General features: G+C 41.9%; 1 protein-coding gene across 1 annotated transcript in view; it reads left to right on the forward strand.

Annotated features, from left to right (window-relative positions):
• The window catches only part of FAM168A (family with sequence similarity 168 member A), a 62,350-nt gene that overhangs the window by 25,721 nt on the left and 14,261 nt on the right, over positions 1 to 22,368 (forward strand). The window contains exon 2 of the mRNA XM_026689377.2: positions 7,539 to 7,627. Coding sequence (XP_026545162.1) covers positions 7,558 to 7,627 — 70 coding nt within the window. The 5' untranslated portion in view covers positions 7,539 to 7,557. The remainder of the gene's footprint in view (positions 1 to 7,538; positions 7,628 to 22,368) is intronic.

Consider the following 22,368-nt stretch of genomic DNA (forward strand, 5'->3'; position numbering starts at 1 on the left):
AATTTGAATTTTTTTAAAAAAATTTATTGGTTTTTAAAAACAAACATAAACAAACAAAACATAAAAACATCAAGCTATCTTCCATAGGTGTACATACAGTGTGCCGGTTGGTTTACAAATGGTTTTGTGCTTCCATTTCGTAGTCTTCAATTACAATTACATTACATATAATCTCATATTGTCAATCAAGAATTAAATACCTTAGTATCATTATTAATCAATCATTTGACTATACTTTTATTCATTCATGTTTTACAAGATAACCGTAATTTACTTAGTTTATTTTATAACAGTTCATATTATCATCCCAAATCTATCCTAAAATCATTTTGTAGCTATAATAAGAAAGAAGTACATCTTTATATATTTATTATTTTCTAAAAGTCTACATATTTCATTACTGTACTTTATTGTCTAACCATTGATAGAAAAGATCCCAAATTTTATAAAATCGTTTATCCTCTTGTTCTCTAATTTCAAATGTCAATCTACTCATTTCAGCACATTCCAATATTTTCTTAATGATTTCCTCCTGTGATGGTATTTTCTCATTTTTCTAGTTTTTAGCAAATACAATCCTAGCCGCTGTTAATACATTTACAATCAGGTATTTCAAGTCTTTACTATATATTTCAGGTAAAATTCCCAATAAAAATATCTCTGGTTTCAAGTCTATATGTTTTTTTGTCATTTTTTCCAACCACATGTGGATTTTAGTCCAGTATTTTTTAGCATCCGCACAAGTCCACCACATATGGTAATATGAGCCAGCTGTCTGATGACATTTCCAACATTTTTCGGATTTATTCTTGAACATTCTTGCTATTCTTGTCGGGGGGAAATGCCACCTGTAAAACATCTTATACAAATTTTCTTTATATGCTGTTGACATTGTCATTTTATAATTTTGAGACCACAATTTTTGCCATTTCTCTAAATCAATCCCATATCCAAAATTCTTCCCCCAAGCAATCATAGTTTCTTTAACTTGTTCTTCTTCTAGTTTAATTTCTAATAAATATCCATACAATTTTTTAATCACCTTTTCATCAGTACCTGTCAAAATCTTATCTAAGTCAGTCAGTTTATCATAGAAACCTTCTGTTTTAGAATCTTTATCATACCTTGAATGTATTTGCGCATATAAAAACCAATTCATCTTTATACCTTGTTCCTCTAGTTTTTGCATAGATTTAAGTTCACCCTTTTCATTAAATATTTCACCATATCTAACTGTTTGTTCCTTTTTGTATATTATAAGATACGAAAATGCTTCAATAATCGATAACCAGACTGGAATTTTCAAATGACATTGTCTTTTAATCTTCTCCCAGTTTAACCACAGAGACTCCCGTATATAATGTCTTCTAAAATACCCCTATTTTAGTTCCTTTGTACCATAAAAAAGCATGCCACCCCAACAACAAATCATGTCCTTCTAATGTCAACAATCTAGTATTTCTTAGTGTTATCCATTCCTTAACCCACATCAAATTTGTAGCTTGGTAGTACAACTCCCAATTAGGCAAACCAAATCCTCCTCTAATTCTAGCATCTTGCAAAAGTTTTAACTTTATTCTCGCTTTCTTACCTTGCCATATATATTTCAACACAATTGTATTTAAATCTTCAAAGTAGTCTTTTCCAAGCCTAATTGGAATTGTTTGAAACAAATATAAAATTCTGGGTAATATATTCATCTTGATTGTTGAAATTCTCCCTATTAGTGACAGTTGTAAGTTTTCCCATTTCGCCAAATCTAGCGCTATCTGCTGTTTAAGTTTAATATAATTATTCTCTTTTAATGTACTACATCTTGCTGTCAAATATATCCCCAAGTACTTGATCTTATTCGTGACCTGAATTTTCAATAGATCTGCCAGTTCTTCCTTTTGTCTTAATAGCATATTCTTTGTCAAAATCTTTGTCTTATCTTTATTTATTTTCAAACCAGCCACCTTTCCATATGTCTCTATCTTTTCTATCAATTTTGATGCTGTTTCTAAAGGCTCTTCTAAGATGAAAACCAGATCATCCGCAAATGCTTGCAGCTTAAATTCTTCCTTTTTGATTTTCATTCCTTTTATATTATTTTCATCTCTAATATTTCTGTTTAACACTTCCAAAGTTAACACAAACAACAAAGGTGATAGTGGGCACCCTTGTCTTGTTCCTTTTCTTATATTAATAGAGTCTGTCAGTTCTCCCTCTATCATTACCTTTGCCGTTTGCTTATAGTATATAGCTTCTATTGCTTGGATAAATTTTCTAGCAAAACCCATCTGTTCCAACAGTAATAACATGAATCGCCAATTCACATTATCAAATGCCTTCTGTGCATCTAGAAATATCAGAGCCATTTGTTTTTCAGGATGTGCCTCGTAGTATTCCAAAGTATCCAAGATTACTCTCATATTGTCTTTAATTTGTCTCTCTGGCAGAAATCCATTTTGATCAGGATGGATAAAATTATTTAAGTATTTTTTAAGTCTTTCTGCCAATATTGAAGCAAAGATTTTATAATCTGCATTTAGTAGAGAAATGGGTCTATAGTTCTTAATTTGTAATGGGTCGGCCTCCTCTTTTGGAATAAGTGTAATATAGGCTTCTGACCATGATTTAGGTATCTTCTTCTTTAACATAACTTCATTCATAACTTCTAGCAATGGAAGATTCAATGATTCTTGTAATGTTTTATAAAATTCTGCTGCAAGTCCGTCTGGACCTGGTGCCTTTCCATTATTTTGCTTCTTGAGTGCTTCAGTTAGCTCCATCATCATTATATTGCTTTCTAATATTTTTTCAGTCTCTTTAGGTATCTGAGGTAAATTAGCATTCTGTAAGTACTGCTTAACTCTTTCCTCATCAATATTCTCTTGCATATATAATTTCCCATAGAAGTCTCGAATGATTTCCTTCTTCTCTTTGCTACCATGGCAAACTTGGCCTTGGTCATCTATTAATTGCAATATTTTCCTTGATTCTTTTTCCTTTCTCAATTTGTATGCTAACCATCTACCTGTTTTGTTTTCGTCTTCAAAGTAGTTCTGTTTAGCACCTCTAATTTTCTGTGCTAGTTCTTCTTTTTCTATTTGACCCATTTTGTGTTTAATTATATCCATTTTTAGCTTGATGTCCTTTTTCTGTGGCATTTTCTGTAGCTCTTTTTCAAGTCTTTTATGCTCATCCTCTAGGGCCTTAGAGGCTAGCCTTTTCATAGTATTCCTTCTCCTTGTATAGTCTATTATCAAGCCTCTGACATATGCCTTCATTGTATCCCATACATTCTGAATTGATGTATCTTCTTTTTTGTTTTCTCTAAAGAAAAAAGCCTATTCTTTCTCCATCCACTGTGTGAAGTCTTTTTCCTTTAAAATAGTATTATTTAACGTCCATCTAGATCTTCTTTTTTGTCCTTTCCATTTAATTGTCATCGGATTGTGATCTGCCCAAGTACTTGTTTCAATATTTATTTCTTGAATGTTAGATATTAATTCTGTTGACATCCATATCATATCTATTCTGGACCATGATAAGTGTCTGTTTGAATAGAAGGTGTATTGTTTAGTTTTAGCATTTCTTTCTCTCCATGTATCTTTTTAAGTTTATTTCATCTACCATTTTAAATACCATGAAAAGGCTAGCCTCTAAGGCCCTAGAGGATGAGCATAAAAGACTTGAAAAAGAGCTACAGAAAATGCCACAGAAAAAGGACATCAAGCTAAAAATGGATATAATTAAACACAAAATGGGTCAAATAAAATAAAAAGCAAACGTAGAGATTGGACTTCCAAAAGAAAAAGAGAAAAAAGAAAAACAAAGACAAGCTCCAACAAAGCCAAAAAAACTCATATAGTTATTACAAAAAAAAAGATAAAAAAAATACAATAAAGCTGGTGAGGAGGGATAGCACAACTTAGGAAAAGCAAAAAGGGCACACCGCACTTTGTTTGATTATCCAAGGCTCTTATTATAACTCTCTTCTCCAAAAACTTATCACCTTTCCCCCCCCACGTTTCAACACCAGACTCCAGCTGTTGATAGAAACCCCGAAGAGCACCTGCAATAATACTCTCCCATGCTCTTCCCTCTATCTTATCAAATAGCAATGTCCTTGAAAAAGAGTCTCAGTTCTTTCTTTCTCAGCTTTGTCTGGTCACAGGGAAATAGAATATTTTCAAGCCTCTAGTTGGCAGTTACAAAGAAACTTTGTAACACCCCCTCCTTTTCCAAGCAGGATATAATAAGAATTAATAAAAAAAGAAAAGATATTTTTTTGAAAATGAAATAACTAAAGGGAACCTCTAGCCTAAAATATTACAAAATCAAAAAGGAGAAGAAAACAATAGATATAAACGAAAAAACCAGTCCAGTTTCAAAATACAAGATCGTATACAGAAAATCCAGCAATGAGAAAAACGAAACAAAACATTACTTTGACATTCCTGTTTAAAATCTCCGCTTAATCACTTCTGTCAAAACTTTTACAGATTCTTTCTTTTCCTTAGGGTGTCCTTTCAGATCTTAAAATAAAATAAAAAAAGTTCTCACCAAACCGGCACACTCTCTTTCCGTTCTCTTTCATTTCGGAGCTGTCCCAACTTCAGCAGCTTTAATGGCTGCCTCTTTGCCGCTGGCAAGAAGAGCTTCTCCTGGATCTACCAGGGACTTTGCGGTATCCCTGGGATCGACAGGATGCGCTCTTCACTTTCACCATCTCTTCGGGACGGTTTAGATCCGTTTGGACCGTCCAGGAGCAAAGATATCGGCAGCGATCTCAGACCTCCGAGATCGCATGCCGTATCGTCGCGACGCCAGCTCCGCCCTCTCCAAATGTGAATTATTTTTATCGGCTCTTTCAAATAAGGTAGCCAGGATGAAGTGTTGGCCTAATAAACACTTAATGACTGATTTTGCATTATCCTCAGCACCGCAAAGAATGGGGCTTCGTTAAGATAATTAACTGAGCTGGCCCTGAAAGGATTTGTCACGCAGATAAATCCCAGGCTCCTTGTTTTGTATCTAAATAAAATCTAGAGGAAAAGAAGAAGGGAAAAAAAATAACTTTGGGCTCTTAATGAGAATAAGGCACTGGAGATTGTGTTTTGTGCGCCTGTGTGTGATTGTGTATTCTCTTCCCTCTCACATCCAGTAGTGTGGACTACTTCCTCTTTGTTCGAGACCTCCAAATTTGACCCCTTAATGGCTCATGGACTTCAACTCCCAGAATTCCTCAGCCAGCCAAGGTTCCCAGGATTCTCTCTCAGTGTTTGACCGATGATTTAATAACAACACATTTAATAATTTAATTGTCAGCTTTGGAAGCCATATTAGCACCAGAAGCTGCCACATTTAAATGGCAATGGCAATAAAATACATTAATGCTGTCTGGGCTATTCTGGGAAGTTGAAATCCATATACAATCAACCCATGGAACAGAAGTTGCCCATGGAAGTTGTGGGAGCGTCATCACTTGAGACTTTCAAGAAGAGATTGGACTGCCATTTGTCTGAAATGGTGTAGGGTCTCCTGCTTGGGCAGGGGAGGTTGGACTAGATGACCTACAAGGTCCCTTCCAACTCTGATTATCTCTTACATTAAAATGACAAAAGTTGGAAAATTCTGCTCTATTTTAGCTCCTGACATACGATCCTCGACTCACGACCGCAAGGGAGCCCAAAATTCCTCTTGCTAAGTGAGACACTCATTAAGTCTGAGTTTTGCTCCATTCTACGACCTTCCTTGCCACAGTCATTAAGTGAATCAGTGCAGTTAATAAGTTGGTAAACCGGTGTTAAGCGAATCCAGCTTTCCTCGTTGATTTAACTTGTCCAGAAGGTCACAAAAGGGGGAATCATGTGACCTTGGGACCCAGTAATGGTCGTAAGTACGAATCAGTTTGCCAAGCGTCTGAATTATGATCATAGGGGAATGCTGCAACTGTCGTAAGTGTGAAAAATGGTCGTAAGTCTCATTTTTTTCATTGCCATCGTAACTTTTGGACGGTCACTAAATGAGCTGTTGTAAGTCGAGGACTACCTGTTACAAGCATTCATTTAGTGACTGTTCGAAAGGCAGGTATGAGCATTTTTCCCACTTAACAACAGTCCAAATCTGAAGGCTTGTCAATTGACTCGTACTTATGACAGTTGCTGTATCCGGGTTCACGTTTTGCGACCTTTTGACAAGCGAAGCCAAATTCACTTAAAAACCCTGTTACTGACTTCCCACCTGCAGCGATTCATTTAACAACTGAAGGCAAGAAAGGTCGTAAAACAGGGCGAAACTCCCTTGACAACATGTCTTGCTTAGTGATGGATGTTTGGGGCTCAATTGTGGTTGTGAGTCAAGGATTTTTCCTCAGAAACAAACACTTTCCCCTGCAAAATACAGGTGTGCGTTCTTTTGAAAAACGTTTAGGAGAATATTTGCTGGTTTCCTTTTCTGCATCTTTTCTGACCGCTTATGGCAGAATCTCTCTATATAAAAGCAAAATTCCCCTCATGCATCATCACAAAATCTCCAGATCCGTAAAGCCTACAAACTTGTTACCTGTCAGAAATGGTGTAGGGCCTCTTGCTTGGGGGTGGGGGGGTGGGACTAGATGACCTACAGGGTCCCTTCCAACTCTGTTAATCTAATATCTAATCTAAATATATTATCGGGGAACTGTTAGGGGGAATTATGTGAGCAATGGAAATGTTGGGGCTCAATTAGCATCATAAATTGAGGATTACCTGAATATGTAGGTATGTATTTAGCATGCTGTATCTGTATGTAGGTTATGTATGTGTACACTTTTGAGAGCAAGCAACAAAATTTCTGTGTGCCAATGTGCCCACAGAAAAAAAATGACAATAAAAAATCTATATATAAAAAAGCGAAAGACCCCACTCGTGCATCATCACAAAACTTCCAGAACTGTAAGGCCTACAAGCTTGAAATTTGGCCCGTAGGTTCTTCTTGGCTTCTACCGGCTCACGAAGAAAGGATTTTTCCAAATGACCCTCAGAGCATTTAGAGTATTTCCTATATTATTATTATTATTATTATTAACATGCTCTGATGCTAAGGAGTTCTACTCCCCTTCTGCAGCTGAAAAAAGAAATCTCTTCCAAAGGCAAAACACAAGCAGAGGAGAGGCGTTTCACTTTCACAGCACCAAGCAGTTTTTAGTTACAGAACAGTTGAGCTAAGCCACGCCCAAGCTCCTTGCTGTCGCCTTCTTGCTCACGCAGCAAATACTGCTTCAGTTTCCAAACAGCCCTCAACTCTCTCACACACTGACAGGACGCTAGCCAGATGGATACCGATGGAGGCTGGTAGGGAGAATTTTTCCCCCCCTTATTTTCCTCCCCAAAAACTAAGCCCGACCACATAGTTTCGTAGCGAAGCACATGGGTATCGAGCTGGTCGTTAATATGCTCTGTTTAGTACTGAGATATTAATTATATATATTTTTAAATAAAAAAACTTTGGTGTTTGTAAATGTTTCCCAAGCCTGCTTTCTGAACCCTCCCTCCTTTGTTCTTTTCCAGCATTTTCACATCCCCGACGATGAATCCTGTTTACAGCGCCGTTCAGCCTGGGGCCCCCTATGGAAATCCCAAGAACGTCGCCTACGCAGGTAAAATGATCTATAAAAATTACGCGTCGTAGGATGTTGGCGTCCTCCGGAGCCCATCGCATCCAGCATGATTCCCAGCTGGGTTTTTCTGATTCGGACGCGGGAGGCGGAGTTGTGCTAGCTGTTCAGGTCTTTTGTAAGAGAGCAAGAAGCTCAGAGAGCGACGAGGGCCCCACAGTCGTCGTCCTCTTCCTCCTCCCCACCAAGGTCACTCCCTTCTAACACTGATGATGTTACCTAGTTGGGTCATGAAACGTCTGCAAGAAAACCACCAAGCTCAGGGAGCACCAAGGACCCTACAGTTTTCCTCCTCCTCCTCCTCCTCCTCCCCCCTATCCCTTCTAGTACTGATGATGTATCCCAGTTGGGTCATGAAATGTCTGCAAGAAGACCACCAAGCTCAGGGAGCACCAAGGACCCTACAGTTCTCCTCCCCTCCCCTCTTCCTCTTCCTCCTCCTCCCCACCAACTTCACTCCTTTCTAGCACTGATGGTGTTACCTAGTTGGGTCATGAAATGTCTGCAAGGAAATCACCAAACTCAGAGAGAACCAAGGACTCCACATATGATCTCCTCCTCCTCCTCCTCTTCCTCCTCCTCACCACCACAAACCCCCCTCCCTTCTAGCACTGATGATGTTATCTAGTTGGGTCATGAAACGTCTGCAAGGAAATCGCCAAACTCAGAGAGAACCAAGGACTCCACATATGATCATCTCCTCCTCCTCCTCCTCCTCCTCCTCCTCCTCCTCCTCCTCCTCCTCCTCCTCCTCCTCCTCCTCCTCCTCCTCCTCCTCCTCCTCCTCCTCTCCTCACCACAAACCCCCTCCCTTCTAGCACTGATGATGTTACCTAGTTGGGTCATGAAACGTCTGCAAGAAAACCACCAAGCTCAGGGAGCACCAAGGACCCTACAGTTCTCCTCCCCTCCCCCTCTTCCTTTTCCTCCTCCTTCCCACCAACTTCACTCCTTTCTAGTACTGATGATGTTACCTAGTTGGGTCATGAAACATCTGCTAGAAAACTACCAAGCTTAGAGAGCACCAAGGACCCCACAGTCCTTGATTTTCTCAGTAAAGGATGTAAATCTTGTAGGGAATTATTCATGTGGGTTGCAGACCGGAGGTCTGTTTTTAAAGGAGTTTTACTTTGGGATCCAGAGGAATTAGGCGGAAGGAAGAGGAGCGGGATAGACTGGGGTAAGCAGAGAAGGTTCCAGCAATAGCACACGAGACTAAAAGAATAAAAGAGCAGAGGCCACGCTTTTTAATTCGTAGCCCAGCTAACTTTTGTCTGTGGGTTTAGCAGGGACAAAGATGGCTTTGAATAGTATTCCCAAAGTATGTCCTTGACTTTTGCAATTGAAAAAAACAACAACAAAGAATTTTCAGAGACAAAAATTTTTTCTTTACCCATATCCTGACTAATTTTCTTGCCTTTACCAATCTTTTTTTTTTCTTTTTGTAATGCAATTTTTTTATTTTTTTTATAACACACATACAAAACAGCAAATAAAACCACTTTTCAATTGAAGAGTGTGTCGGTTTGGTACATATATCATGTGCACAATATAATCTTTTCCTCTTAACTTTACATTCGTGTTGTATTAATCAACTTTCCATTTCATATTTCATTATTTTACCATCATTCAAATTTTGTCTGTGGGTTTAGCAGGGACAAAGATGGCTTTGAATAGTATTCCCAAAGTATGTCCTTGACTTTTGCAATTGAAAAAAACAACAACAAAGAATTTTCAGAGACAAAATTCCAAGTTATCTTTAAGATTAAGTCTCAATTCTTACTAGATTGTATTCATAGTATATAACTTATTCAAAAGTAATCAGTTATAATATATCATTACTGTTACATTGTATTTCAGTGTCTTACTTTTCTATCTAACCATTGATAAAATAAATCCCAAATCTTATAATTCCAATCTTTATTTTTTTTCAATTTTTTTTCAATTTTTTTTTAATTTCAATCTACATATAACAACAATACATTAACAGTGTGGCATCAATATATCATACATCTCTCACTGAATTATATTCATATTAATTCATACTTCTTCAATCTTTGTTTTCAACCTTACTCTCTCCAAATGCCTACCACCATATCAATTAAACATACCTAATAATTCCATTATTCAAGTTTCTTAATTCCAATCTTTATTGAACGGTGCACTCTGTAGACCTCAAGTTACAACCATTTATTTAGTAAATTGTTAAAAAGTCTATAATCAGACTTAGAAAAAGTCTATAATTAGAAAGACAGATAAGAAAGACATGTGGACAGATAATGAATAAATAAATAAACATGGATAGATATGGATACATAGATGGATAGATGATAGATAGATGATAGATAGATGATAGATAGATAGATAGATAGATAGATAGATAGATAGATAGATAGATAGATAGATAGACAGATAGATGGATGGATGGATGGATGGATGGATGGATAGATAGATAGATAGATAGATAGATAGATAGATAGATAGATAGATAGACAGACAGACAGACAGACAGACAGACAGACAGACAGACAGACAGACAGACAGATAGATAGATAGATGGATAGATAGATAGATAGATAGATAGATAGATAGATAGATAGACAGACAGACAGACAGACAGACAGACAGACAGACAGACAGACAGAAGATAGATAGATAGATAGATAGATGATAGATAGATAGATAGATAGATAGATAGATAGATAGATAGATAGATAGATAGATAGATAGATAGATAGATAGATAGATAGATAGATAGATAGATAGATAGATAGAGATAGATAGAGGGAGAGAGAGAGAGAGGGATAGAGATAGATAGATAGATAGATAGAGAGAGAGAGAGAGAGAGATAGGCAGGCAGGCAGGCAAATAGTGTCAGCGTTCCAATGAAACTCCCCATTTTCTTCAGCACTCAGAAACGAAAGTTCATCCAAGTAAGAATTTATTAAAGAAGTCATATTGCCACATCTGGGACAACCCAAATTGGAGACTTCTAGGTTTCCCCTTCCCAATCGAAAACCAAAAACCCATCCCCTGCACCCACCAGTCCATCACATGACCCAATCAACCATCATCCCAACTGGAGACCTTCCTCCAGGCACACTCCTCTCCAGGTGCGGGGTAACTTGTCCTTGACTTCTAAGAAAGAATGTTGTTGAGTCTAATCTGCTCACTAAGAAATCCCCCCCTCCCAATTTCCCAGGCACTAAAATGTGGCAGCCTTGAAGCTTCTAAGTAAAATATGGCTTCCAAGGTTGATAGGTAAAGATAAAGGTTCCCCTCCTCGTACATCCGTGCTCGTCGTTTCTGGCTCAGCTCTGTCTCAAAGCTGAAGAAGAGCCACTGCTGTCCGAAGACGTCTCCGTGGTCATGTGGCTGGCAGGACTAAACGCCAAAGGCGCACGGAACACTGTTCCCTTCCCACCAAAGTGGTCCCTATTTTTCTACTTGCCTTTTTTACGTGCTTTCGAACTGCTAGGTTGGCAGAAGCTGGGACAAGGAACAGGAGCTCACTCCATGATGCAGCGCTGGGGATTCGAACCGCTGAACTGGCTGCCAACCTTTCTGATCGACAAGCTCAGCGTCTTAGCCACTGAGCCACCCACGTCCCTTGTCCAAAGCTGATAAATAATAGGTAAATAGGTATAGATAAGTAGGTAGGTAAGATACTCTCAATCTTACATGGGAAAAGACCGAAATACGCCAAGACCTGCGTATGTAGGTAAGTATAGATAGATAGGTAGATGATAGGTAGGTAGATGATAGATAGGTAAGTAGGTACATAATATAATAATAATAATAATAATAATAATAATAATAATAATAATAATAAATGAAACCCAACATAGTTATCTCATTTGCTTTGTACACTGTTGTTTTTGTGAATATAATAATAATAATCGCATTATGGTTGCAGGCAGGGGTGGGATTCAAATTTTTTAACAACCGGTTCTGTGGGCGTGGCTTAGTTGGAGGGCGTGGCTTGGTGGTCATGTTATTGTCTGGGTGTGGCCAACTCAATGTCACTCACATCGAGGCACGCATCTCCTCGCCTGGCCTCTCATGACTGTGGGGATGCTGCAACAGTCGTAAGTGTGAAAAACGGTCATAAGTCCCTTTTTTCCATGCCATTGTAACTTTGAATGGTCACTCCACGCAAGCAAAGTACCAGCAAAGGAGGGGAAAAAATACTCCAGAGAAGTTCCTGAGACAGGAAGTCTAATCCTGCCAAGAATGTAATGAGGCTTAACGGAGAGGCAGTTTCTGTCAGCAACACCAGAATGTTTCCTTCCTGCCTTCCTTACAGGATTAGCCCTGTAATTTCTTCTAACATCCGGTTCTCCAAACTGCTTAGAAGGTTAACAACCGGTTCTAGCAAATAGGTGCGAACCGGTAGAATCCCACCCCTGGTTGCAGGCACGTGAGGACGAAAAGGTTAGCCATCACTGCTATATGCCCTTACGGACGCAGATTCTCACACTCTTGTTTTATATCAGCTCGGGGGGGCACCTGAGGCTTCCCCACCTTGTTCAAAACGCGATGCCGTTCCAGTTTGAAGCTCGGCTCTGGGGTCTGGAGTGTTCATTCTCCCCCCCCCTTTCTAGCTCTTTCCGCCCAGTCTCCGTGGAATATTAACTGTTTTGTGCCCTAATCCTATTGCCACGGAGGGCCCAAAGGACAATAATTCACTCTAATAAACTCAAGAGGTTTCCCCCCCCCCTGGGGCCTCTGTGATATAATTTAGCCCTTCCAGCAACAGCCACAATTTGATCCGTTCTCCTTTGCCGCTGAGTGGGGATTTTAATTAAACGGTTCTTGGGGGAAAAAAAATCAATGGAATTAATTTGCAATTCTTTATCTATAAATATCCTCCCCCCCCCCCTTACCGTTGACAAAATACATCCGTGATGTTCCTGGAAAAGCCAACTGCCACAATTTGAAGGAAAGCACTCCCAAATGTTTAGACAAAGGCCAGTGTTAGATATATTTTTGATCTGCCTGATGTACAGAAATTTTTTTTTTTATTTGTTCTGAAATTTATTTGCCGCTCATCTCAAGTCTTAACGGCTCTGGGCGGGTTACAGCATAAAAACATTAAAATAGTAAAATATATAAGACTCATTTGATCGACCTTGGAAGGAGGGAAGGCTCAGTTAACTCTGGGCTGGTTAAGATCAAACTGCTGGCAGTGGGCAGAGTTAGCCTGCAATACTACCTTATAACCACTGTGCACCATGGAGGAAAGGAAGGAAAGGAAGGAAGGAGGGAGGGAGGGAAGGAAGGAAGGAAGGAAGGAAGGAAGGAAGGAAGGAGGAGGAAGAAAGGAAGGAGAATGGGGAAGAAGAAGGTAGGGAGAAGAATGAGGAAGGAAAGGAGGAAGGAAGGAGAATGGGGGAAAAGGAAGGAAGGAAGGAGAAGGAGGAAGAAAGGAAGGAGAATGGGGAAGAAGAAGGTAGGGAGAAGAATGAGGAAGGAAAGGAGGAAGGAAGGAGAATGGGGGAAAAGGAAGGAAGGAAGGAAGGAAGAAAGGAAGGAGAATGGGGAAGAAGAAGGTAGGAAGAAGAATGAGGAAGGAAAGAAGGAAGGAAGGAGAATGGGGAAAGGAAGGAAGGAAGGAAGGAAGGAAGGAGTAGCAATAGCACTTAGACATATACTGCTTCACAATGCTTTCCAGCCCCTCTCTAAGCGGTTTACAGAGTTCATCCTCTTGCCCCCAACAATCTGGGTCCTCATTTTACCCACCGGAATGGGCTGGATGGAGGGGTTGGACTAGATGACCTACAAGGTCCCTTCCAACTCTGTTCATCTTGAAAGGATTCGGTCTCAGCCTTCCAAGTTTCTCTGGGGAAACCTGAAGGCTCAAAGCTGGAGATGAGCAACCTGGGTGGCTACTACGAGCGGAGCGCGACTGGGTGGCATATAATCCAGGAAACGGAGAACGAGACTTCGGGAGAACGACGGTGTCCTTAATGCCGCAGCTTGGCATTCCAAGGAGTATCTCTTGCAAGCCATTGGGGAGGATTAAGTCTGAATGCAACTCCTTGCAAGCTTGAGTACTTCCTCCGTTTCCATGTGACGGGAGGGACGTATTCTCAGCTGCTTGGCAACAGAATTCGCCCACCTTGGAAGTGGGGGGAAATGCAAAATTCAAGGGAGAGAGAAAGAAAAGGAACAAGGGGGTGTCTTTAGAGGGGTGTGTTTGGGTAGGGGAGCCCCCTTCTTCCTCCTCCTCCTCTCCCCCAATTTCCATCTGCTGGTTTTAGTTGTTTATAATGAAAAGCATATTAGTTAGTTTGTTGTCATTGCACCTCGTAGAACGGAATTAAAGGCATCCTTCAGTGGACGTTATACGTAAGAAAACTATAAAAAAAATAAACACAAACACACATCCTTCACATCCTTCTACATAGTTGAACGGAAAACCCCTGATATTGCGTGAATATTGCACTGTTACCAGTGGCGGCAAACCTTTTTCGGCTCCCGTGCCGATAATTGCATGCGCACACGATCACACACACCCACATGCCACGCCTCTGCGCATATGTGCGCAATCACCCCTCCAACGCGCAAAAGCCCGGCTTTCCTGAAGGCCTCTGCAGCCGATAAAAGAGCTCAGGATCGATCCAGAGCTTTGTTCTCAGCTCCAGAGGCCTTCAGGTAAGCCTGGCCAGCCTTGCTGGCTGCAGAAGAAATGGGCCGGCAAGGCAGGTGTCGGGGGATGTGAGGCCTGGCTACACCTGTCCAAAGGTAAGTAGTAGGGCAGCTCCACACACCTTCCATCCCCACCCTAGCTTAATTTTTACTGGAATGGGAGGGATCTTTATTAGGGCTTATTTTGGGAGGGTAGGGCTTATATTGGGCACACGTGTAAAAATCAAGCTAGGACTTAACTTTCAGGGTAGGACGTATTTTTGGGGGAAACAGGCTATATTACAGTCGTCCGGACGTGAGCTTACCGGGGCCTGAGTGACTTAGCAGGCATTTCAGCGCCAGGCGCATTGTGTTCACGAAAGAGGATCGCGCACGCAGAGATCAATTGTATATAGAGAGATGGTTTGCATCACTGGCGCGCGCGCGCGATCAAACAAGCTGCATTCGGGGATGATGGTTGAACCGATCCTTACCTGAGTTTTCTCTTTCTTTTATTCCTTCTGAAAACAAGCTGGCATCCTTTGCTGTTGAACATCTCTTCTTGTAGCCTTCAAGGGCAGATTTGTGTGAGAGGGGTGTGTCTGTGTGTGTGTGTGTGTGAACGTTTTGCTCCTAATTGGCGTACATCAAACTCTCTCTTGAATATTTCTCCCTTTCCCAGCGTATATTAAAGGACAGAAACTCAACGTGCCTCTTTCTCTCTCTCTCGCGTGCCCCGTTCTGGCTTTGATCTGTAACCTTGAAAACGCAGCCGGTGGTGTCGCCGCCGTGGATTTGCCGTTTCTCTTGTTGGTGGGTCTTGTTTTATCTGGCAAAGCAGGTGCCTAGGAGGGGGAGGGTCTGACGCTACGAGGTGAGCAAGGCAAAGCAAAATGGGAATGAATCAAGTCCCTTTCCATGTCAAAGCGCTCCCCTTTTTCTCCTGCATCTCCCTCGGAAAGAAAATATTTAATATTTTCGCAGTACTACAGAGAGCAGCCGTGGCAGCCGTGGCGCGTGAACAGAGAAAGGCAGGCGCCACACACACAAAAAAAAATAGGACACTGACTACTCATCTTTGCTTTTATAAAGCCTCGATAAGACCACACTTTGAATTAAATACAGATGAACAGAGTTGAAAGGGACCTTGTAGGTTATCTAGTCCAACCCTCCATCCAAGCAGGAGACCCTACCCCATTTCTGACAGATGGCAGTCCAGTTTCTTCTTGAAAGCCTCCAGCGATGAAAGTCCCAACTTTAATTAATTCAGAATAGAGTTAGAAGGGACCTTGGAGGTCATCTAGTCCAACCCTTCGCCCAAGCAGGAGACCCTACACCATTCCTGACAGACGGCAGTCCAGTCTCTTCTTGAAAGCCTCCAGCGATGAAAGTCCCAACTATTGATAGCAGGGTTCCAATAGTTGAGAGGCTGCCCCAAAAGAGGAGAGGCCAAGCTATTTTCCAAGGCACCCAAAAGTCAGACAAGAAATAATGGATGGAAACTTCTCAACGAGAGAAGCAACCAGGAATTAAGGAGAAAAACTTCCCAACAGTGAGGACTATTATCCAGTGGTACAGCTTGCCACCAGCAGGAGAGATTTATCTAAACATTTATCTGAAATAGTACAGGGATTCCTGCTTGAGCTGGGGTCAGACTAGAAGATCTCCGAGGTCCCTTCTAACTTTGGGTATGTCTACTTTAATGAAAAGGACTAGGGGTGACAGGATAGCAGTTTTGCAATATCTCAGGCGCTGTTCCAAAGGAGTGAGGGTCGAGGAGTAAGTTAAGTTCGCTTATCCACCAGAAATTTCAGGCTCAATTCTCATCGTAAGTCGAGGACTTGCAGTCATTAAAAATTCCAATGCAGAACAGAAGGGGAAAAAATAAAAAAATAAAATGGCAGCCGAGAAGAAATATCCATAATGACAGCAATAACTGAGAGAATCAACTGATCTCTAGAGCAGTATTTTTTTTTTCTCCAACTTTGCAACTTTAAGGTGGTGGACGTCAACTCCCAGAATTCCCCAGCCAGCCATGCTGGCTGGGGAATTCTGGGAATTGAAGTCCACCCATTTAAAATTTGCCTAGAGAAGCAATTGGGAGAATTGCACCGCTAAGATAATAAATCAAAATACTCCTAGGAAGCGTTCCACTTTACTAATGTCAGGGCAGCCTGTGTGTTGATGTACCGGGAAAGCGAAAACGGTAATTAAAAATAGCGGGAGTTCTTGTTTGTTAATTGCTGTTTGTCCCAGTTTTACACACCATGTTTTGCAGCGAAAGGTAGACCAGGAAAGAAGGCAGCAACCCTCAGCAAGGGTTACCGTTAAAAAAAAAAAGCAAAAAGGCTTTCTCAAGGAGATACAAGTAAGTTCATTTAGTGACTGCTCAAAGTTACAACGGCACTGAAAAAAGTGACACGGCCGTTTTTCACACATACGACCATTGTAGCCTCCCTGTGATCATAGTTGGCTCAGGAATTCTGGGAGTTGAAGTCCAAAGGTCGTAAAGGAGCCATATTTGGTTCAGGAATTCTGGGAGTTGAAGTCCATGGGTCATAAAGGGGCCACAATTGGCTAAGGAATTCTGGGAGTTGAAGTCCAAAGATTGTAAAAGAGGCCACAATTGGCCCAGGAATTCTGGGAGTTGAAGTCCAAAGGTTGTAAAAGGGGCCATAATTGGCTCAGGAATTCTGGGAGTTGAAGTCCATGGGTCGTAAAGGGGCCATATTTGTTTCAGGAATTCTGGGAGTGGAAGTGCAAAGGTTGTAAAAAGGGCCATAATTGGCTCAGGAATTCTGGGAGTTGAAGTCCAGGTTGTAAAGGAGCCATATTTGGTTCAGGAATTCTGGGAGTTGAAGTCCAAAGGTTGTAAAGGGGCCATATTTGGTTCAGGAATTCTGGGAGTGGAAGTGCAAAGGTTGTAAAAAGGGCCATATTTGGTTCAGGAATTCTGGGAGTTGAAGTCCATGGGTCGTAAAGGGGCCGTAATTGGCTCAGGAATTCTGGGAGTTGAAGTCCATGGGTCGTAAAGGGGCCATAATTGGCTCAGGAATTCTGGGGGTTGAAGTCCACAGGGGCCATAGTTGCCCACCCCGGTTTAATTTCTTGTCTAACCATTCACGAAGAGCAGGTCAGATGTCCTTCAGAATCTCTCCCACCCATCCACCCCTTTGCTTATGCTGTTGTTGTCCCAGTCTGAAATTCCCCTCCTGCCAAGCAATTATATCAAGCAGAGATTTCTCCTCCGTCCAATTATTATTCCTTTTGACCGGAGTCCGCAAATTAAATTCACACCGACAATTCCTTCGTGGCACGTCCGCATTATATACTAAGAAAGCTCACTTCCCAGAGCTGCTGGCAGAGTCAAAATTAGATTTGAGTCCTCCAAGGTAAGATTCTGCCCTCTACCTGCTCACAGAATGCCCCCTGCCACCCTGTTGATCTGGGAGGGGGTTGCTAATTAAGAATTTCAGCTGTGCAGGTCCAAAGTTATTTTTGGTGGCAGGAAACTAGATATACATATGCATATTACATATTACATTTCATTTATAGAGCATAGGACTAGAAGCACCCACAACCTCTGGTGGCAAGTAGTTCCACTGGTTAATTGCTCTCACTTTTAGGAAGTTTCTCCTTAATTCCAGGCTGTGTTCTGACCCAAATTTTGATCCAAGGAAACCAACATGAAACAAGAGGTAACAGCAAAACCTTTTAATGATTCTTTACGAATTCCGTTCCTTCATGGTTAAAAAGTTGTTTCCAGCTAATTGTCTCTGATAAGAAGGAGCCTTGCCAAGGTGGTGCAAGGCTGCCAAGAACACGAGATAAAGTTGCCAAGAAATATTTCAAACACAAAGAGTCTCCAAACACCAACCAAGAGAGTCCGAACGTCCACCAAAACTTCTTTGCTTCCTGCAAAGAACTCCGGTTTCTCAGCTGGCTTTTATCTCTTAAGGGAGGGGCCATTCCCTTGCAGCCTTACTCCTGAGTCTCCTGTGTTACTGCGGCTGCTCTTTCCTTCGAGCAGCCCTGCACGCACACGCACTGAGCACAGGCTCCTCAGGGACCTCTTCCTCATTGCTGCCAGCCTCCACCATCTCCAATGGCAGTACTCCACTCCCTGAGGGTCCTGGCCCCATCCCTGCATCACACGCAGGCCCCTCATCTGAGTCCTCGTTCTCCGAGACCTCAGCCGTCTGCACCTGCTGCCAGCAAACCACAATAGGTTGCTTCTCTCCTTGAGTAGTTTCCATCCGCCTTTAGGTGCTTTGGGGAATAGGTGGACCCCCCTCTTCTTGGTGGCAGCCCCTGAGATATTGGAACACGGCTATCCTATCACGCCCCTAGTCCTTCTTTTTATTAAACTAGATGTCAGAGCGTTTTCAGCGTGACTACTATTATGATACAACCCAGGAGGAAAACACAGCACACCGAGACTTTGTCATTTAACAGTGGTTTATATACAAGACATATATATATATAGAGAGAGAGAAATATACTTGATAGACAAATAGCTGACAAGCAATCGATCTTCTTAACCTCTACAAGGAGAACTCTGCAATGGATACTGGACACAAGGAGAGAGAATACACCTCCTAATGGCTGCCATATGTCTTAAAGGGGTGGAACCCATCCTCAGTCTTAAAGAGGCAGTACCAATGTTGATTCCTCTTCATTGCATCAGCCTTATATTGCATCAGCTTCAGTGCTGGTTGGCTCTTAAATCCCAATACCTTAACACACCCACAACTCCCTGTTTGGATAATTGTGTAAAGGGGGGCTAGAAAATCCAGTGAAATTGTTTCCCCAGTAGGGCTGGGAGGGGAGGGCAGAGAAATGCCCCCCCCCCCACGCTGCACTGGATACTGGACTCAAGGAGGGAGAATACACCCTCTAATGGCTGCCTTATATGAACACTTCTTAAAGAGGTAAAACTTCTGTGAACCCACTCTTAGTCTTAAAGAGGCAATACCAGTGCTGATTCATCTTCATTGGATCAGCCTTACACTGCACTACCTTTACAACTGGTCAGCTCTTAAATCTCAATACCTTAACACTAGACATACCCAATTCCAGCAACCGTTCTTTGTAGCTTATGGTTTCTACGCCCCTAATCATCCTCGTTGCTCTTCTCTGAACTCTTTCCAAAACCTCACATCTTTTTTCGTATTACGGTGACCAAAATTGGATGCAGTCTTCTAAGTGTGGTCTTACTAGGGCTTTATAAAGGGCTATTATTCTCATGATCTCGGTTTTATCCTTCTGTTAATGCGGCCCAGTATTGTATTAGCTTTTTTTGGCTGCCGCTGCACGCTGTTAGCTCATGTTTAGTTGGTTGTCCACTGGGACACATCCTTGAAACCTGCCGATGGAGCAAAGTTTTCAAGGTGTTGAGAAGACCAGATATGGAGGCAGCGGTCTGTAGCTTAATACAGGTAGTCCTCGACATTACACCGGGTTCATTTAGTGGCCGTTCGACGTTGGAACAGCAGTGAAACAAGTGACTTACAAACGTTTTCATGACCTTTGCAGTAGGTCCCATGATCGAAATTCAGATGCTTGGCAATTGACTCGTATTTATGACAGTTGCTGGGACCATGAGATCCCCTTTTGCGACCTTCTGACCAGCAACCTCAATGGGAAAGCTGAATTTACTTAACAACCGTGTTACTCTCGTTTCCTTGAAAATACGACCTACCCTGAAAGTAAGTCCGAGCTTGATTTTTTTTTTACACGTGCCCAATATAAGCCCTACCTCCCGTAATAAGCCTTAATTAAGACTCTGCCCACTCCAGAGTGGACAGGTAAAAATTAAGCTAGGGGGGAGATGGGAGGTGGTGGAGCTGCCCTACTACTTACCTTTGGGCAGTTGTAGCCAGGCCTCGCACACCCCGACACCTGCCTTGCCAGCCAGTCCATTTCTTCTGCAGTTGGCAAGGCTGGCCAGGCTTTCCTGAAGGCCTCTGTAGCTGAGAACAAAGCTCTGGATCGATCCTGAGGTCTCTTATCGGCTGCAGAGGCCTTCAGGAAGGCCTTGCCGGCTACAGAAGTTCCTGAAGGCCTCTGATAGCGAAAAGGAGGCCGGGGGTGACACATGCATGTGAAGTTAGCCAGTGGATGACACCCCCCAAAAATAGGACCTGGTGCCTGTTTTGGTGGCCCCAAAAAATACAAGTCAGGGTTTTATTTTCGGGGAAATATGGTAACTTAGCAGCAGCAGTGATTCACTTAACAACTCAGGCCAGAAATGTCATACTATGGGGCAAAGCTCACTTAACAACTGTCTCGCTTAGCTGTGGAAATTTTTGGAGTCCATTACGGTCGTACATTGAGGACCCTCTGTATTTATAGCACTCGAATTCTTTGGACGCGTCAAATCTCTTCCCATTTCCTGCCCTTCGGATGCGTTCACCTCACTTTCCGCGTCAGCCTCTTGACATCCGTCCGCCTTTCTCAAGGCCAGGATTTCGAATTTTTCACTTTCCTCAGCTCGGAAAGCTGGCTAATCTTCAAGCCGCATTTCATTGTCCCGTCCGTTTACAATCCTCCGAAGTCTGGGAACGAAGAGCGGCGTGGGAAGCCCTCCCTTTAAGTTGAACGCGGAAGTTCATTTCTGATTTCCATATTAATAAAACACAGCTTTGTCTTTTTTTAAAAAAAAAAATTGGCTATAATCCTTTGCGACAACCAGGTTGAGGAGAGATTATATGGGTGATATTAGGAAAGCAATGAAATGCTGCAAGAAAGAATTTAAAATTGGAGAGAAGAGACACGAAATTAAATGTTGAATGGGGCTTATAGCCACCGTTCTCAAGGCATCAGAAAAGCTTAGCTGTATGTATGTATGTATGTCTCAGTATACACACACACATGCGTGCATGCATGCATGTTTGTCTTAGTGTGTGTGTGTGTGTGTGTGTGTGTATATATATATATATATGTGTGTGTGTGTGTGTGTGTGTGTGTGTGTGTGTGTGTGTATATATATATCACGGGTATTTGTATGTGGATCTTTGGTTATTTGGGTTTTCAGCACAAAGCTGAAGACACAAGCCTGAAGATGATGAATGAGACTTCATCGAAACGTCGCCTAGATACTTCCAATTTTACGCGGGAGAAAACCCGAATAACCAAAGATCCACGCACACACACACACACACACACATATATATATACATACATACATACATATACATATACACATACACATACACACATACACACACATACATATATACATATATACATGTATACATGTATATGTATTGTAATGTATGATGTATGTATATGTGGGTGGGTGTTTGTGTACCCATATATAAATACATACTTGTACATATGCACACATACACCCACCCACACATCCTGCCTTTGGTGCATGAAACCATTTTAGAACCATGGGTTTCGTCTGCATTTTTTTTTTTCCTGGCAGACAACAAATCTCACTGCAACTTCCGTGCCAGATCGATGAGATCTTTTTGGCTCCGTGGAGTATACGCTGTTTCCCCACAGCCCGATGGCATGTTGCATCGTGCCACTAAATAGCGGTTGCATGACGTTTTCACAGGAAGGGGCTGTTAATGTTGCTGCTAAGCTGCATTGAAGAGAGGGAGGGAGGGGGGATTGCTACCTCCCCCCCCCAAAAAAAATCTGTTATTTCCACCTCATCAGCCACGGAGACGTCTCCAATTCAAGACCCCTGAAATTTAATTGCCTCCCCTGGCAGGATTTAACCTCAGTTCGGGTGTCTTGGAATGTGGTTTCGATCGAGGGTGTAACCACCCATGAAATTAGACACAGAACACACACTGCGCAGCGTCGCACAGTGGGGTCTGTCACACCTCCTAGGAAAAGGGCAGAGAAAACGGCAGATGTTCCCACCGGTGAATCAAAGCTGGATTTGCACATTGTTTTCCTTGAGTGAGGACGCATGTTCGGCTTTCTGGGTTTGTCCAGTTCCTTACCCTGAAGTACAGGTGGGCCTCGACTTATGACAGTTCATTTAATGGCTGTTCGAAGTTACAACAGCACTGGAAAACGGGACTTTGGACCATTTCTCATACTTACGACTGTGGCAGCATAAATAGGAGTTC

Source organism: Notechis scutatus, chromosome 5 (genome assembly GCF_049901735.1).
Source record: "Notechis scutatus isolate UNSWTSFEM ecotype Mainland chromosome 5, rNotScu1.2, whole genome shotgun sequence".
Taxonomy (NCBI): domain Eukaryota; kingdom Metazoa; phylum Chordata; class Lepidosauria; order Squamata; family Elapidae; genus Notechis; species Notechis scutatus.